The following is a 16,638-nucleotide window of genomic DNA, read 5'->3' as shown; positions in this document are numbered from 1 at the left end:
GTGTTGAGAGAGTCCTTTGCCCAGACATTTTTTGATGGCTTTAGTACATATAGGAAGAGACATTTTCCTTGGACACATTTCATTGTTTTTTAATTTATTTTTATTTATTTTGTTGTTTTTGAGACAGGGTGTGGCTAAGTAGCTCAGGCTAGCCTTGAACTCACTATGTAGCCCAGGCTAGCCTTCAATTTAGGTGATCCTCCTGCCTCAGCCTCCCTCTCCAAGGGATTACAGGTCTGCCACAAAGCCCGGCTCACTCATTACAGTTTAAAAATATTTATCACGACATATGTGTAACTGGCTTAGTTTAAAATATGTTCTTATTGGGCCGGGTGGACCCAAGAAGCAAGGTCACCCCCGGGGAGCTGTCCGAGGTTCTGAATGTGACGCCAGACTCCAGCCTTTGACCTTCCCGGCCAGAAAAGGCTTTCCGAGCCTTTTTCCCTCTCTTGAGGGACACCAGGTTCTTTCCTTCCCAATGCCTCCCCCACCGAGGGCGGGGCTTAATATTTTTGTCCCGGGGTGCAGAGGATCTTGGGTCCTGCCTTCGCTCAGCCCCCGGTGGGCTGGTCCGCGACCCCGGCCTGCCCCACCCCCACGAGCGCGCGCCGCGCCCATCCCTCCGCCCCCGCTCCTCCCTCTCCGGGTCCCGCCCAGCGCGCTGGCGGCCCGGGTCCCCGGAGCTGGGAGCCGAGTGGGGGCGAGGAAGGCGACACGGCAAGCGGCTTGGCGGCGTGCGGGGCGCGGCGGGCATGGACGCCGAGTACCCTGCCTTCGAGCCCCCGCTCTGCAGCGAGCTCAAGCGCCTGTGCCGCCGGCTGCAGGAGGCGTACCGCGAGCTGAGGGAGGACCTCGCGCCGAGCAGAGATGACCGCTACTACAGGTGGGCGCGACCCCGCCGCGCCCCGCCGGGCCGCGGCCTCCGCTGCGGCGCGCGCTTTCAGGGGTCGAGGGCCGTTTCCGCGCCCGGAGACCCGAGCAGATAGGATCGCCCCGGGAGAAGGGGATCTGCGGGCTCGGGCCCCGCCTGGCTCCTCCCTCTCCCCCGCGTCCTCCGCGGTTCTCCCTCCCGCCCACGCCGCGGCTGCTCGGGCCCTGCCCATCCTGGCTCTGGGGAGACACTTTCCCACCCCCACCGCTAGCGCCCGGGAGCGAGGGCGCCGAGCCTCGGTTCTGGGAGGCCCAGGCCCCGGGCTCTGGTGGGAACCTCCAGTCTGGGCGCTGCCGGGGGCGGGGGCACGGGCACGTGGCTTCGCGAGAGAGTGGCACCGCGGTGAAGACGCGCGGGGAGGCCGCGGGGAGACCATAGGGACGCCGGACGAGCTGTGGGTTTGGGCTTGGATCTGTGGCCTTTAGATCCCTGACCTGTGGTCAGGCAGGCGAGAGCTTCAAGGCCTGCAGCTGGCAGGCACTCGCCCCTGCCTCTTCGCACTGTCCTGTTCTGGCGGGGCAGTGTGGCCACTGCCGATGGCTGCTCAGTGCCCCAGTGCATCCGCGTGTAAGGAATGGGCTCTGTCAGGACTGCAGAGGCAAGGAGCCTAGATTGCTTTTTACCAACTAGCCCTGTGACCTGAGTGATACCTTGCCCAGGGCCTGAAGCTCCCTCATCTGTGAAATGAGAAGCTTGAACTAGGTTTCTCAAAGTGGGGGACTCGAGTATCAACCTCCTTACACCGCAGTCAGCAGTGGCCTGTGATCCCAGGATTCTGGGAGGCCTAGGCAGGAGAATCTCAAATGCAAGCCCAGCCTAGGTAATTTAGCAATTTAGCAAGACCCCGTTTAAAGGAGAGAGGGGCAGGCAAGTGCTGGCTGTCACCCATTTTTGTGTCACCCATCGGGTGCTGATAACTATACACTTGCACTCAGAAGAAAATGTATCACATTTATCATTAACTCTTTTCAAAAGCATAATGACTTCCTAGGGGATTAATCAGCAGTGCATCACAGCCATGGTCATGATTACTGAGTGAAAAAGCTCATTTAAAAAAAAAAAAGTAAAGCCCATATCACATCCTGTGGGTGAGCCCCACAATCTCTCATGCAGCCTCCTGAGAGACCTGACAAGTAAATGAGCCCACGGATAGTTTCAGACTATATTTTTGAAATAAGATTACTTACAATATTTCCTACTAGTTTCCTTATACCTCCCTCTATAACATTTCTTTGGCAAAAAAGCTAGTGAATAGGGAAGTGGTGTCAGTGTAGGTAGCAGAGAAAAAGCCACACCTCTGGTTAATCTGTGACTGGATCATCCTTTTATTTATTTCTCACTCTGCTAAACTAACTATAGAATATCTTCTGTGTTTCTGTTGTTGCCCTAGGTATGGGGGATGGGCTACAAGTGTGAGCAATTCACAAAGGGTCCCTTCTGTCATGGGGGCTGCAGATTGCCCCCATGGACAAGCGATTGCATGTTCTGATGAGTACTGGCAAGATAAACTGGGAGACATGATGGTGGCAGGTGCTGCTTCACAACAGGTGATCAGGAAAGGCTCTTAGGGTGACATTTGTCTGTGAACTGAAGAATGAGGAGCTCACTAGACAACGAGCTGGGGAGGAAAGTTCCCGGAAAGGAACAAGTGCAGAGTCTCTGAGGCCACCAAAATATTGGTCTGTTCAAATAACAGACAAAAGATGAGGAAGTCTGGAGTGTAATAGTCAGGCAGCTAGATAGGCAGGACCAGGTCAGTAGGGCTCGGAAGGCCAGACCAGCGAATGCAGGTTTCATGAGAATTGCCATGGGAAGTCGCTAGAGGTTTTTAAGTTGGCTAAGTGACCCGAGCATTTTGGCTGCCTGTCCTACAGCAAGCCTGAGAATCTTTGGTCTGGAGCAATCTCATTTCAGTTAGATCCTGAAGATTAATCCACCCTTGTTGGAAAGGGCAGATTCTGCCCCTTTTCTTGAGAACAAGTGGACTGCAGGTGCTTTCTAATATTTTACTTTACGGACAAAGCAGTTTGGCTGAATCACAGAGACTTCGAGGGTGAGGAAGTGTTTTAGGTCACAGAACCACACCCCCCAGTGCTTCATTGGTCCTTCCTCTCAGTGGGTTGTTCCTTACACACTCTGGGAAGTGCTCTGGGGCCTCTGGGCCAGCCAACTGATCATGACAGTTCCTGTGCGAGGCAACCCTGCTACTATAGTGTTAGCTCCTGCTCTTCTCACCACCTTGGTTTCCTCATCCCTGGAGGACCAGGGACTCACCTCACGTGGTTGACAGTTTCCTCATAACAGGATGAAGTAATGAACACAGCTGCTAATAACCGATATGCACACAGCTGGCAGAGCTTTGTGCATGTCGGTTATGTAATCTGCCATAGCTGCAGCTTTTCAGCTGCAGGGTCATTTCCACAAAATGAGACAGGACAGCTGTGCTCCCTGCCAGGAAAGTGAAGGTGGGAAAGGAGTAGGCTCGGAGCTGAAATCCTGGGGTCTCTATCTCAGCTCAATCCTTCATGAACTCCTTGGCTTTGGGAGGAGCCACTGAATTTCACCACATGGTCAATTTCCACACCAGACAAATGAAACCTGTACCGCTGCCCTTCACAGGTATGCTGTGAGCCTCAAGTGCTCTGTGACGATAACGCTAAAGATGCTTTCAGCTCCAGATAATAAAAAACCAAAGCAAACCAGTCTGGACAGTCAAGTTCAGTGGTGTCTCAGTTCATGAACTTAATCCTTTTCGTGATTCTCAACGCAATCCAACTTGAACAAGAACCGAATCAAATGCAGTCGTTAGGTTCAATGTTGACCTTATGGGGAAATTAGATTCGATCCGCATCTAATTTGGTTTGCGACCAGAATGGTGGAAATAATTAAGTTCGTGAAGCAAGGCACCACTGTAATGGATTAAGTTGTCAATCCAGCAGTATAATGATGTAACCAAGTTCTTTCAGTTTTTAATTTGATAGCGATTGTCTACAACAACAACCATTAGATTCTTGCTTCTCATTCACATTTAGGGTGAGAATGGGTTGGGTTTTTTATGACTTTCTCTAAAGGAAAATAACCTGAAGTCTACAACAAAATTCCTGAATCTCCACTACACTCCCCTAGAATGGTAACAATGAAGAAGAGTGGTGTGTTGAAAAGGACAGGGAACTTTCTTATGCTGCAGAGGGGATGTAAATTTGTATAATTCCTGTAGGAAGCTGTTTGGCAGTATTTACTAAAGTCGAACAAACACATTCCCTTTGGTTCAGCATTTCCTCTCAGCTGAGTACCTTACAGAAATGCATACAGATGTCCATCAAAAGACATGCACGAAAATGTTTATAACCTTATAAACTGTAATACTCCTAAGCTGGAAACTAGCCAAATACTCATCAGCAATAGAATGGATATATTTGGCTTATTCCACAATTGACTATTATAGCAATAAAGTAAAAAACTCACAGCTACACATAGCAATCAAGAAGAATCTCACAGCTGGGTGTGGTGGTGCATGCCTGTAATCCAAGCACTTGGGAGGCTGAGGCAGGAGGATTGCTGTGAGTTTGAAGCCAGCCTGCGTTACATAAACGAGTTCAAGGCTGTGCACTGTATATCAAGACCCTGTCTCAATAAAACAAAATGGGGAGGGAGAAAAAGAGGGGGAAAAACCCAAAAGATTCATACAAAATGTTGAGCAAAAGAAGCCAAAGAGTATGTACAGTTAGATTCTCTTCCTATAAAAATAATGAAGCAGGCAGAATGACTCCACACTGTTACAGGTCAGGACATGATTACCCTGGAGGGACAGGACTGGGAACGGCAGAAGGTGCTGGTAAGGTTCTGCTTCTGGGGCTGGGTGCTGGTCATACAGCTGTATGTAGCTGGTGAACATGTAACCAGCTGGATGCAGGATGTGTGTGTACTTCTGTGTTTGTGTACTGCACTCCAGTAGAAAGTTTAAAACCAACTCATGCTTTGTGATGGAAATGTGGCCGCTTGCCTTCTCTTGGGCACATACTGGCAAGAGGATGGAAGTAGACTGAGGCACAGCAGAGCACCCCAGGAGCTAGAGGTGGAATGTGTGCGGAGCAGGCAGCCAGCCAGCCCCTGGCTTAAACAGTAAAGGGTTAAAGGACACTAGAGGTGATGGCCATGTTCCTTCAGAGCTCTGTCCTCAGAAATCTGCGCCTCACCATTCTACTAATGTGCGTATTCTCTTATCTTCTTCTGAAAAACATGGGAGTAATGAAGTGGGGCTTGAGTTTTCTTGGCCAGAGAAAACTCTAATTGTTGAGTTTTCTTATGCCCGGGCACAAATCCACCCACGAGGTTTGTAGAAGCAACATTTCTTCCCTTTGGGAAGCTCGCTGGGCCTGGGGCTGGCTCTCCATCTTGCTAGCAGCAGCACACAGAAAGGAGAAGCTGTTTCAGCAGAGGCTTCTCAGTGACCAGGCTCTGGAGGAATGTCCAGAGTTCTGGCTCCTCTATGGGCTGATGTAGATCCACGTGAAGACTGAATGGTGGGCAGGGGATTTGTTAATCAAGGCCTGGTGTGGCTGCTACACATCAGAAGCACCTGGGAGGCGGTCGTGGACAGCGACCTGGGCTCTGTCCTCATGGATTCTTCTTCAGTTGACCTGGACTGGACTTTGGCCAGGATGGGGAAGGCCTAAGGGAGAGTGGGGTGGCAGGCTGAAGGGAGCCTGCGCCCACCTCCCTAGACGACTCACCAGCAGGGCGGAGTATTGGCGGACACAAGCCTTGGCTCCTGACTCAAGCTTGGTGGCCACTGTCAACAGTGACCTTGGCTGTTCTGCCCTTTGCACATTTCCAGGCTGGCCAGCCTCCTTCTTTGGATTAATACATCTGGTCAGGTGACAGTCAAGTTTAAGGTCAGCGAACAGTGTTTCTATTTAAGGCAGCCCCAAGTCTCTCCACTCTGCCTGACTTGTCTGTGCCAATTTTGTGTAAGCATTTCAGAGGATTCAAGTTACTTTACCATAGCAAATGATTAATAACTGTCTTTTGTTTCTTCTTTGATGAGAGGAGACGTTAAGTATCTCTGACAAGACTGATTTTCTATTCCCACCATTGCAAAGATAGAAAGATCATTTCCTTAATTTCTTTTTCTTTTTTTTTGGTACTGGGAATTGAACTCAGGACCTTGTGCTTGCCAGGCAGGCGCTGTGCCGCTGAGCTACATCCCCGGCCCCTCATGCCCATGTCTTACAGCTACCCCTTACCCCCACAGGGAGCTCCCTGCCCATGCTGTAGGGTTGTCCTCTATCACTTGTCCCCTCCTCTCCCATTCTTAAGTCTCAGCCTTCCTCTAGCTCTGACTTTTTCCCATCTGCTTACCACTTTTTGTCTCAACAAAATTCTCTCAGCCCAGCCGCATTTGAGAGCAAGCATGCCGTCTTCAACATCTGCAGATCTGGCTGCTCCACTACCTTGTGGTCCTAGGATTAGGTTAAACCCAGTCTCTTAATATTGGCTCCCATGGTCTTTTCTTCTTCCGTGCAGGTTAGGATTGAAGCCACCTAATGGGGTAAAGAAAAATCTTCCCAGCACAAGTGAAGTTCTCTGAGACTGAGATTTTCTTTTCCTTCTTCCCTGATTAAACTGCACACCAGGGCCAGCGAGGGAGATGGGGCACTTTCCCTTTCTGAACACTCCCTAACCCCAGGCTGTGGGCAGGGTCACATTGGAGTGACAACAGTCAGAAGAACACAGCAGGAATTGACCATAACAAAAATCAGAAACAGAAAGGCTGGGGATTTAGCTCAGCAGCAAAAGCGCCTGCCTGGCAAGCACAAGGTCGTGAGTTCGGTTCCCGGTACCGGAGAAAAACCAAAAAAAAAAAAAAAAATCAGAAACGGATCAACAGAATTTATTTTATTGTTTGTTATTATTTTAGAGACAGGGTTCAAAATAGGTAGGTGCATTTAGATTCACGTGGTCAGGGCACTCACTGACCTTCTCCAAAGCAAGATTCATGTACAGCCTTGGTGTCTGCCTGCCTGGGACCTGTACCCTGCCCTCTGCGATGGTTACATCAAAGGCTCATGCTTAGGGAAGATGGCAAGATGGTCACTAAGGGCAATTGACCCACCATCTTCCCAGCTGAATTGTTATTAATAAAACTCTTTACTGCCCCTTTACTGCACTCTTTCCAATCATTGGCTTTATCTAATGGCGTCAGAATTGGACCTTTTCTCAGTTACACAATCATTAGCTCAAAACCCGCCAGTGCCCAACCTAAATTCTTTTTTTTTGTTTGTTTCTGGTTTTTTTTGGTGTGTGTGTGGCTTTTTTGTTTGTTTTGAGACAGGGTCTCACTATGTAGCTCAGGCTGGCCTTAAGCTCACTATGTAGCTCATGCTGGCCTCGAATTTATGGCAATCCTCCTGACTCAGCCTCCTGAGTACTGGGATTACAGACATATGCCATTACACCTGGCTCCAAATTCTTACATATAGCCCCCCAAAACATATATTTAGCCATTTAGGATCTGCTTATTTGTGTATTCCATGAAACTGCTCCCCAAATCTGCCAGGAAAACCGCATGTTTTTCAGAGATCCCAGACTGCTGCTGCTGTCCTGTGACAGAATCCTTTCTCTGTTGCTGAGTGTAACACCCAGACCGTGAGCCCGCTCCAGTTTCTCTCTGAGGAGTTTCCCACCTGGCACTGAGAGTCTCCCACTGAGAGGGTCCTCCCCTCTCCTTGCACCCTGTCTGAACGTACCCAAGAAAGCATACGGCACACTGCTCCTGCCTGTCCCGCCTCTTCCTATCATCCTGGAACCCTGGTCATACATGTCCTGCTCCTGCTAGCTCACCAGTGGCCTTCTAACACAAGCTCCTTTCTCCTCACGCTGTGTGGTCCTGGAGAATTTGACCCTGAGAAGGGACTCTCTTTTAGAACTTTCTCTCCGCCTCAGTACTGGGGATTGAACCGGAGCCTTCCCACTGAGCTACATCCCAAGCCCTTTATTGTTATTTTATTTTGAGACAAGAGTCCAAAATAGATGGGTGCAAAAGCCAAGGGTGGGTTTGGACTCAAACATATGATCTTCCTGCCTCAACCTCCCAAAGTGCTGGGATTACAGGTGTGCGCCGCTGCACCTGGCTTCTTTTAGAATTCTTGTCCTCTGGCTTCAGTGGTGCCCTGCTCTCTGGTTCTTCCACCTCTTTATCTGCTGTATGCTTTCAGAGCCTCTGTGGCAGGGTCTCCCCTTACTGTGTGAGTGAAAATGGACCCTTCATTTGCTCAGAGCAGACAGCACCATTAGACATTGTGGGATGGTCCTTGGGGCTACTGCTGTGAATTGCAGGTCAGGTGTGTTACAGAATGACTCTTCTTCCTCCCTCCGATTAGTGCATGAGTTGAGGAAAGTCACAACATATGAATGAGACTCTAGCAGCCCTCCAGGCCAAAGGGAGGGGTCAGGCAAGGTTGTCAGAGGCTGGACATGGAGTTGGAGCCTGGGTACCCTGGGTACCAGGGCTCCCAAACCTGCTTTGGATCATTGCATGACTTCTGTTCTTTTGCCCTTGGGGCAGTGTCTTGATGACAGCTCAGATTCTGGGATATTTGGGTGTTTCTCAATTTGACTCTAGAAAATAGAACACTTGGGTGGGATTGAAGCTTTCAATTCAAGTCCCTGCCAGAGGTTCACCTCTCTGTTGGTTGCTCACTGTGGGGAAGAGCTGGGTGCACCTGGGCTCTCGGCCTCAAGGGCAGATTGTGCAGGGACAGCTTGCAGCAGACAGCCTTGCCTGGCCCGCAGCACAAGGAATAAAGGCATGTTCAGCATCTTTACTTTGTAAGGAACCATTATTTAGAACACAGGAAGAGGTCTGCCATCACCACCACCAGCACCACAAAGCACTAGGATGTTGCGGGTACTGATGATGAGATACAAAGGCCATTAAACATATGCAGAGATGCCCAACTCAGGAAGCAGGGAAGTGCTAATTAAAAACTAAAACTCAGAGGTAGGCAGTGTGCCAACCACTGGTTCGCTGCTCTGCTTGTATCACCCAGATTCTAGCTGACCTGGGAAGGCAAAAGCGTGCATCCCAGGATGCAAGCCGTTAACAGCAGTGTCAACCCTGCAACCTGGCAGGGCAGCCCAAGGACTCATCCTTACCCTAGTGCTCTTCCAGACACACAGGGAATCTTCGTAGCTGTAGAGCTGAGCACCCCCTTTTCATTTTGGTACTGGGAATCGAACTCAAGACCTTGTGCTTGCCAGGCAGGCACTGTGCCACTGAGCTGTATCCCCACACTGAGCTATCTCCCTGGCAGTTCTCCCAGTTTGCATAGTGCTGTGCTTGGGTCTTATCCAAGATGCTGTCACTGACAACCACATTTGAACCACACTCAGAATTCCAACACTGGAAGTGCTACGCACTTACCAGATCTCATCCTGGGAGTTTATCCCAGCTTTGTTATTTTTTGCATATACCCGAGAAAGAGCAAAGCTATTGCCCAGACAGAAATTTCTCTTTCTTTTCTTATCTTTTTGTTTCTCTTTTCCCTTCCTCCCTTCCTTCATTTTGTCTCTTTGTCACCTTCTGTCTTGCTTTCCCTGTTCCCTCCTTCCCTCCCTCCTTCCCTCCTTCTCTCTTGTACCAGAGAGAAAGGGAAAATGAAAGATTCTGATTTCCTGGAAAGCAGAGAGGGTGGGAGCGCCCCTACCTGCCCAGCTGGGGCCCCCGTCCTCATCTGGCTACAGAGCCGACTCAACTCTGGCAACTGAGCATCCTTTGCTAGATGGGGCCAGACCCTGAAGCCTGCAGCATGCCACACCCTAGAAATATGAAGGCGGGGCTCTGCAATAGTATGCTAGGGCCACTGTAACAAAGTCCCTAAACCGGGGCTTACAGCACTTACTCTCCCACAGTTCTGAAGGCCAGAAGTGTGAAATCCAGGAGTTGCCAGGAGTGGTTGGCAGAACCACAGGGGTGCTTCCCTGGGAAGGCTGTGAGGGATGATCTGTTCCAGGCTCCTCTGCTGGCTCTGGTTGCCTCTGATGTTCCTTGGTTGGTAGATGACCATCTTCTTCCTCTGTCTTCCCATTATATACTTTCCAGGGTGTCTGTCTTTGCATCCGTTTCCCTTTTAAAAGGACACCATCACTTTGAATTAAGGTCCTCATCTTAATTTGATTATCTACAAAGACCCTATTTCCAGACAAGGCTACATTCCATAAGCACTGGTGGTTCAGATTTCAATGTCTTTTAGTCCATTGTGGTGTTTTTTTTTTTTCTTGAGACAGGGTCTTGCTACGCAGTTCAGGCTGGCCTTGAGCTCACTTTGTAGCACAGGCTGGCCTCGAATTCACAGCAGTCCTCCTGCCTCAGCCTCCCGAATGCTGGGATTACAGGCGTGTGCCACCATGCCTGGCATTTCAATATCTTTTTGGAACACATTTCAACCCATAGCAAAGAGACCAGGTCCTGTATTGACAGTGGGCTGTGGGTTTGGACTCCTGTCCCCTAACATTGCCTAAAGGAGCAGCCTGAGGTTTGCTGACCAAGACAGGAGGACTGGTGGGTTCTGGCTGGGATCAGTCATTACACTTCCTGGAGCTTGGTCTGCACATCTCATAGAATGATCTCAAATCCCTCCTGGTTCATGGAGCCGAGAGTCTGAAGGGGGTGACCCATCTCTGCCCTCTGCTCTGTCTTCCCAGCACAAGTGTCTAAAACCTTGACCTTGTCACCCGCGCAGCGTGAAGCTGATCAGATGCCGAATGGGGAAGGGCTGTGTGTGAGCTGGGGTGCAGAAGATGTCTGGGCAGAGGAAACAGGCTCTGGCCAAGCCCTCTAGCTGGAGGAGGAAACCTGCCAGCTCTGGAGATAAAAGGCCAGAGGGAGAGTAACCAACTCACCTTGCTTTACTACTGAAAGTCTAGTGTCCTAAAAAACCTTCTAGTCCCAGAAGAGTCAGGGCGGTTGGCCACCCTAAAGGAGAGGATAGCCTGGAAGTGACTGGCCTCGAGGTGAGACTGCAGGCTGTGCTGTGCCAGGCCGGTGAGCAGTGTGCTCGGGGCAGGTGTGTGCAGGCTGCAGGGTGGGCAGGAGGCAGCTGAAAGCCAGCTGAGCAGTGCAGCAAGGGGACAGGGCCCTTGGCTTCCTCAGCTTTGGTGTCATCCGCTTGCGTGAGTGCCTGGGGTGCGGCCCCGGCTTCTCCAGCTGGAGTCCTGGCTTCCTCTCCTCCTCCTTGCTCCTTCTCTCGCTCCTCCTATTGGCACAGGTTTGTCCTCCATCCTCAGCAGAGAGCTCTGAGCCACGCTGGCCACCTTGTCGTAGGGCCCTGCTTCTCAAAGGGGACCCTCCCACCGCCACCAAGCTCTTTTTCAAATAAGGACTATTTTCGAGCACTGAGCTTTAAATCCTGAAATGGAATTCCTTGGATAATACCATACAGGCCTCCATAACTTTAAAAACGAAGTGACCCCGATTGCAGTCTACATGAGCAATGAACGAGAAGTGATTAACAATACAGTATGCCTTTCAAACTGACTGCTCTGGCAGGACTTCTTGAGGAGGAAGAGGCACCAGGGGGCAGGATTTGGGGAAGCCACTGCCTTAGGCCCTGGGTAAGGGAGGGTGCTGCTACCACAGCAAGGCCAGGCTCACTGTCTGAAAGCCCTCCCCGCCACTCCCCTTGGGTTTGCCCGGCCCCAGGGCACTGTCATACTCAACCGTGGACCCTTCTTACCAGCACTCTGCACATGACTCTTCCTGCCCTGTCCTGTGTCTACTTGAGTTGTACCACTGAGGCCAGACCTAGGAAATCAGAACTAAGCAAAGGCTTTCATTGAGACTCTGGGCCTTGCAGCTGAACAGACCCACCATGTGCCCGGCCTGGCCTACCTCTGCTTTCCCTAGCTGCCAGTGTCTGGCAAACGGTGCCTCTAGTTGAGCAGCCCTTGGTTTGTTACGTAGGAGGTGGCTGGAGCCCAGTGCTGATTGGCTTGGAGGGCAAGGGGCCCTCGCAGGCTCATGCGTGTGCACACATGGCTCCAGCAAGCACTGCATCGTGGGCGTCCATGGGCAGCAGGGCACCGTCCTGCCTGCCCTGTCTCCTAGGGGAAGGACCAAGCCGAACTGGGCAAGAACGCTGTGACAGGGACAGCTGTGCTCTCTCCAGTCTGCTCATCCACCCATCCACCCATGCACCAGCAAATAGCTGTAGTTGCTCTCGGGGCAGCACACCCAGTCAAACCTGTTGGGTTCTACCTCAAGCCTTAGGACTCAAAGATGGAGTTTTGCTTGTTTTTTTTCCTCAGCCTTGGGGACTAAATCTGGGTATCTGCACTGAGCTACATCCCTCAGATTTTTTTTTTTTTTAAATGAGACAGGGTCTCAGTAAGTCACTGAGTTGCCCAGGCTAGGTTTCAACTTGCAATTCCCCTGCCTCAGCCTCCTGAATGCTGGGATTACGGGTGTGTACCACCATGCCCAGCTGGGGGGTTGCTTCTATGTGAGGATAATTATGTCTCAGTTTATCCATCAGGTATGACTATAGCATTGTTTTTGGTGTGTCACCCCATTCTCTTGGGTGAAGAGAGCTGTCACTGTAGGCTTCAGGCCAACAAAGAGTACTTGGAAGTCCTGGCAAGGACAAGCATGCCTCCTGTCTTGAGCAGATGGTCCGGGAGCTCCAGATTGGCATCTAGTCGGCGGCGGGGGGAGTGGGGGTGTGTTGAAACAATCTCACTATGTAGTTTAGGCTGGCCTTCAACACACTGTGTAGTTGCTGGCCTCAAACTTGCAGTAACCCTTCTGCCTCAGCCTCCCAAGTGCTGGGATTACAGGTGTGTGCCACACCCTGCTAGAAGGGCATCTTCTGGTGGAGGTCAGCTGGAGTTCTGCAGAGGCAGCTGCAGAGCTGGACGCTGCTCCCTCAGGCCACAGTGGGAATTACAACATTGCCATAGTTCTCAGGATAGAGAACTGTGTCAGGGATACCTAGCAGCTTTGTCAAGAGGTGGTACTGCAGTGTTTAAGACGGGTGGTCGCAAGTATTACTGTCAGCCAGAAAGAGGGGTTTATTATCAGGGTGTAGGGATAATTCACAGAACCAAAGGACAGAAATGTGACTCAACTACAGGGAGGAGCTGGGGCTGACTCAGCATAGATTCCAGTGCCTAAACTACTGGTTTTCAAACCTGTTTCATGTTGGAATTTTGTAGGGGGCTGTAAAAGATACTGATGCCCATGCTCTACTTTAGATCTAGTTCAATTGGCTTGGGGTTCAGCCTGGGCACTGTGGGGTTTTAAAGTTCCCCAAATTCTGTGGGTTTTTAAAGCTCCCCAAATTCTCCAGCACATTTTGAGGCCCATTATCCTAAACTAATTTGTCCTCTGTTCTTTTGCCTCATTGACCCCACTCTTTGACCAATACCAATCCTTCTTTCTTGTGCTCAGGCTCCCCATTCAGCAGAGGGACATTACCAGCAGGTGGGCATTTATGGAGGCCACATTGATATAGGTTCTCTGATCTCTGCTAGGGTCTCAGCAGAGCCCTGAAATGCTGGCAGGTTCTCCTAGGACACTCATTTCCCCAGCTGGTGGCAATTCCAGTTGTCCTCCACTTCTCTGTGCTACATTCAGTTAGCAGGTCCTCTGGGTCCCCTTAACTCTACCCAAATCCACCCTCCCTGCCTTGCTTCTCCACCTGAGCTGTCCTGCCAAAGGCTCACACAGTCCCAGCCTTTGTACCTTCAGACCCTGGACCAGACCTCTGGTTCTGACTCACAGAGGAGAGGCTTGTTCACTTGTACTGCCTAGACTGATGGGTACCCTTAGGCACTGGCTCCCAGTGGCTGCTTGCAGAGGTCATGTAAAGCAGGGATGTGTAGGTCCGACTTTGACCAATAAGGGACAGGTGACGGGACAGAGCCAACAGCTTGTCTCTGCACACAGTCGCTTCTATGGCACTCCCTTGCAAGAAGAAGCAACCAGCTGCGTGCGTGAAGCCCTGGCCAGCTTGCACCCCCTTAAATGTGCTCTTCTGATGCCTTGCCTTGCCTTTATTTATTCTCTTTCTTCCTTTCCCTGAGGTTGTACTTGCTCCCAATAAAGTTAACAAGGCACTATGTTCTCAGGGTTTCATTTCAAAGGAACCAAGGTAGGATATTCTTCAAATGTTGACTATTTTTCCCAGTAACTCATAGAAAAAACATAGGCCAGAAATAGGGCCACCAACTGTCCTGGTTTGCGTGGCACTAAGGGACTTCCCTGGATTTGCCTGTACTGGGACTTTTTGTGCTAATACATACCACAAAAGTCCCAAGCAATCTAGAATCAGCTGCTCACCCTAGCCAAAAGGCAGGTGCAGTCCCCATTTCCCACCTGCAAATTATACTGGCCCCTGCCACCCTCGTCTGATTTGGTAGGCAAGTGTTCTGCATTCTGTAAACCATTAGAAAACAAGCCGGTATGCTGCTAGTCCCCCAGCAAATCCAACTGACTCATGTGTTCAATACACATATGCTGGGTGCCTTTCTGTACTAGGCTGGGTGCCAGGTCCTGGAAAGAGGAGGACAAATAAAAGCTGGCAGAGTGACGTCATAGGGGATGGTGGTGAAATGGCAGTGCTTAAACATTGGGAATAAAATTTGTGTTCTGATCTGACAGATGGGGAATGACGCTTAAAAGCTCCTACACCACCAAAGCAGGGCAAGTTAAGGGCACTGGTACCCGGGAGACTAACTCCCCAAGCGCAGGCACCAGTGTGGGAGCCAGGGCCAGCAGAGAAACCAGCAAGCGCCCTCGAAAAAGAGGGCGTTTGCTTTTAATGGTTTGTTAGGGAGGCACAAAACGTGTCTACGCCGTAGCGCAGCACTCAACTTTAAAGTGATTCTGGAAGTTCTGTGCATAATCATCTCACCTTTGGCGAGGAGGAAAAGAGAGGAAGCACACACGTCTGTGTAGCGAGTTCCAGACGAAGGTAGTGAGCGATCTCTAAAGAGGGTGCGCCTCGCGGGGTTCCTGCTCCTTTGATGTTCCCTCGCCTCGCCCTGCCTTCTGCACTGGCCACGGTCAGCATGAGCGACTGGGGCGTCTGCGGCGCGAGTGAAGAGTGGGTACCCAGCTCTGGCGGTCCCGCCTTCCCGCCGGGGCGGCCCTCGCCCCACCCCTCCGTCCCGCCCCGCCCCGTCCCTCGCTCGCCGCTTCCGCGCACGTGACCGCGCGGCGCTCGGCTGCGTTTTCCGCGGCCGGTTGCTACGGCTCCGGCTGTGGCTGCGGCTGCAGCTGCGGGCTTGGGACGCGCGGTGGCCAGATCGGAGCCGCGGAGATGGAACCGTGAGTGCCGGGCGGGCGGAGTCGGGAGTCCCTTGCCCGCAGGGGCTCGGGGCGGCTGGAGGGGCCTGTCCCTGCGAGCGGGGCCGTGGCGCACGCTGGGGTCGGACCTGCCGCCGAGCCCCGGCCGGGCCGGAGGCGCCTGGTGACGTGGGCCCGCGGGGCCCGCGCAGCCTCGCCGGGTCTCGGGGGTGCGGAGTTTTATGAGTTGTCCAGTGTGCCGACTCTGGGCCCGAATCCCTCTGAAGTGCGGAGGCTTTAACGAGGAAAAACCTGTCCGGGGACCCGGTGGACGCCGTCCCCAAAGCAGCCTTTGGACGCCGCGGCGTCACCCGGGTGTCCCCCGGCAGGTTAAAAGGAGGGCTCGCGCCGAGTGGAGTTGCTGGAGGTTTGTTCCGAGCGGTTGAGGCCCGATTTCGAGGTTTGTGCGGCGGGCCCGGGCAGGGCTGTGTGCGACTCCGGCGGCTTTGGAGTTTTGGAGACAGAGACACAGGGTGCGGGTGGGGTTGCTCAGGTCCGGGGCCTGTGTGTGGTACAAGGCCACCGTCCTCCGCCTCTGCTTCCTTAGAGCTGTGCCTTTGGGCGCCTAAGGTGATGGGAAACTGACTCGCACAGAGTGTCGGACCAAGTGATCATTGACGATCTTTCTTCAAAGCCAGGTGATGGGGATCACTCCAGGGACAGCCTTCAGGAGCGTTTTTGTGTCATCTCAGAGAGCGCTGAGGAGACCACGCCTTGGGGGGGGTGGCACCTGCCCCATGCTTCAGGGCTCCTCTCACAGAGGACCTCTTCCATCTGCGCAGCTGCTGTCCTTAGCCCCCTTCCGGTGGGAAACGGGGTGCGCGTGCGGGGGTTGGGCCTTGGCCCGCGCTGCACCTGTTCCAGGACAGGGCCCTAGCTGGAAGGGAAGCCGTGACTGAGGAAGGGTCTTGGGAAGGAACCGCAGCCCAGAGCTGAGTGAAGGACTTGTCGCCCACAGTGTGCCCAGCCCTGGGCACCCTCCTTCCGGAGGTGTGGCTCCGGCTTTGTCTGGCAAGGGAGTGGGGCACTGGGGTGTGGATATCCGGACATCAGACAGCCTCCGGGGTCCAGGGTTCAGCGTGGCACGATCTGGGAACTGCAGGAAGGTTTTGGCAGCAAATAAAACCTTGCTGAATGTCAGGCCCGAGCATCTGAATTGAGTCCTGGAATTCAGTGCCTGATCCCGTCAGGGTGATCTTGGAGGGAAGACGGGATAAAGCAGGAAGGACAGCCTGGGGCCGGAAGGGATGGAAGAGAGGGACGAGAGCTGCCTGGAGGAGCAGAGGCCTGGCCCGTCACTCAGTCGCTGCAGGCGCTGGCCTGGGGTCCTCACTGCTCACATTTGGCCCAGCCTGTGCTT

At 52.2% G+C, this 16,638-nt stretch overlaps 1 protein-coding gene across 3 annotated transcripts in view; it reads left to right on the top strand.

Annotated features, from left to right (window-relative positions):
* Positions 1-539: 539 nt before the first annotated feature.
* Tmem181 (transmembrane protein 181) overlaps positions 540-16,638 on the top strand; it is a 70,880-nt gene continuing 54,781 nt past the window's right edge. The window contains exon 1 of one of the 3 annotated variants that reach the window (XM_005390520.1): positions 540-883. In XM_005390520.1, coding sequence (XP_005390577.1) covers positions 753-883 — 131 coding nt within the window. In that variant the 5' untranslated portion in view covers positions 540-752. Of the gene's footprint in view, positions 884-15,133; positions 15,261-15,455; positions 15,679-16,638 lie in introns of those variants that run through there. The other 2 variants (XM_005390521.1, XM_013517386.1) reach the window with 2 other exon arrangements.

The sequence above is a fragment of the Chinchilla lanigera genome, unplaced genomic scaffold (assembly GCF_000276665.1).
Source record: "Chinchilla lanigera isolate Chin_1 unplaced genomic scaffold, ChiLan1.0 scaffold00038, whole genome shotgun sequence".
Classification (NCBI taxonomy): Eukaryota; Metazoa; Chordata; class Mammalia; order Rodentia; family Chinchillidae; genus Chinchilla; species Chinchilla lanigera.
This window is presented reverse-complemented; position numbering and strand designations above follow the sequence as displayed.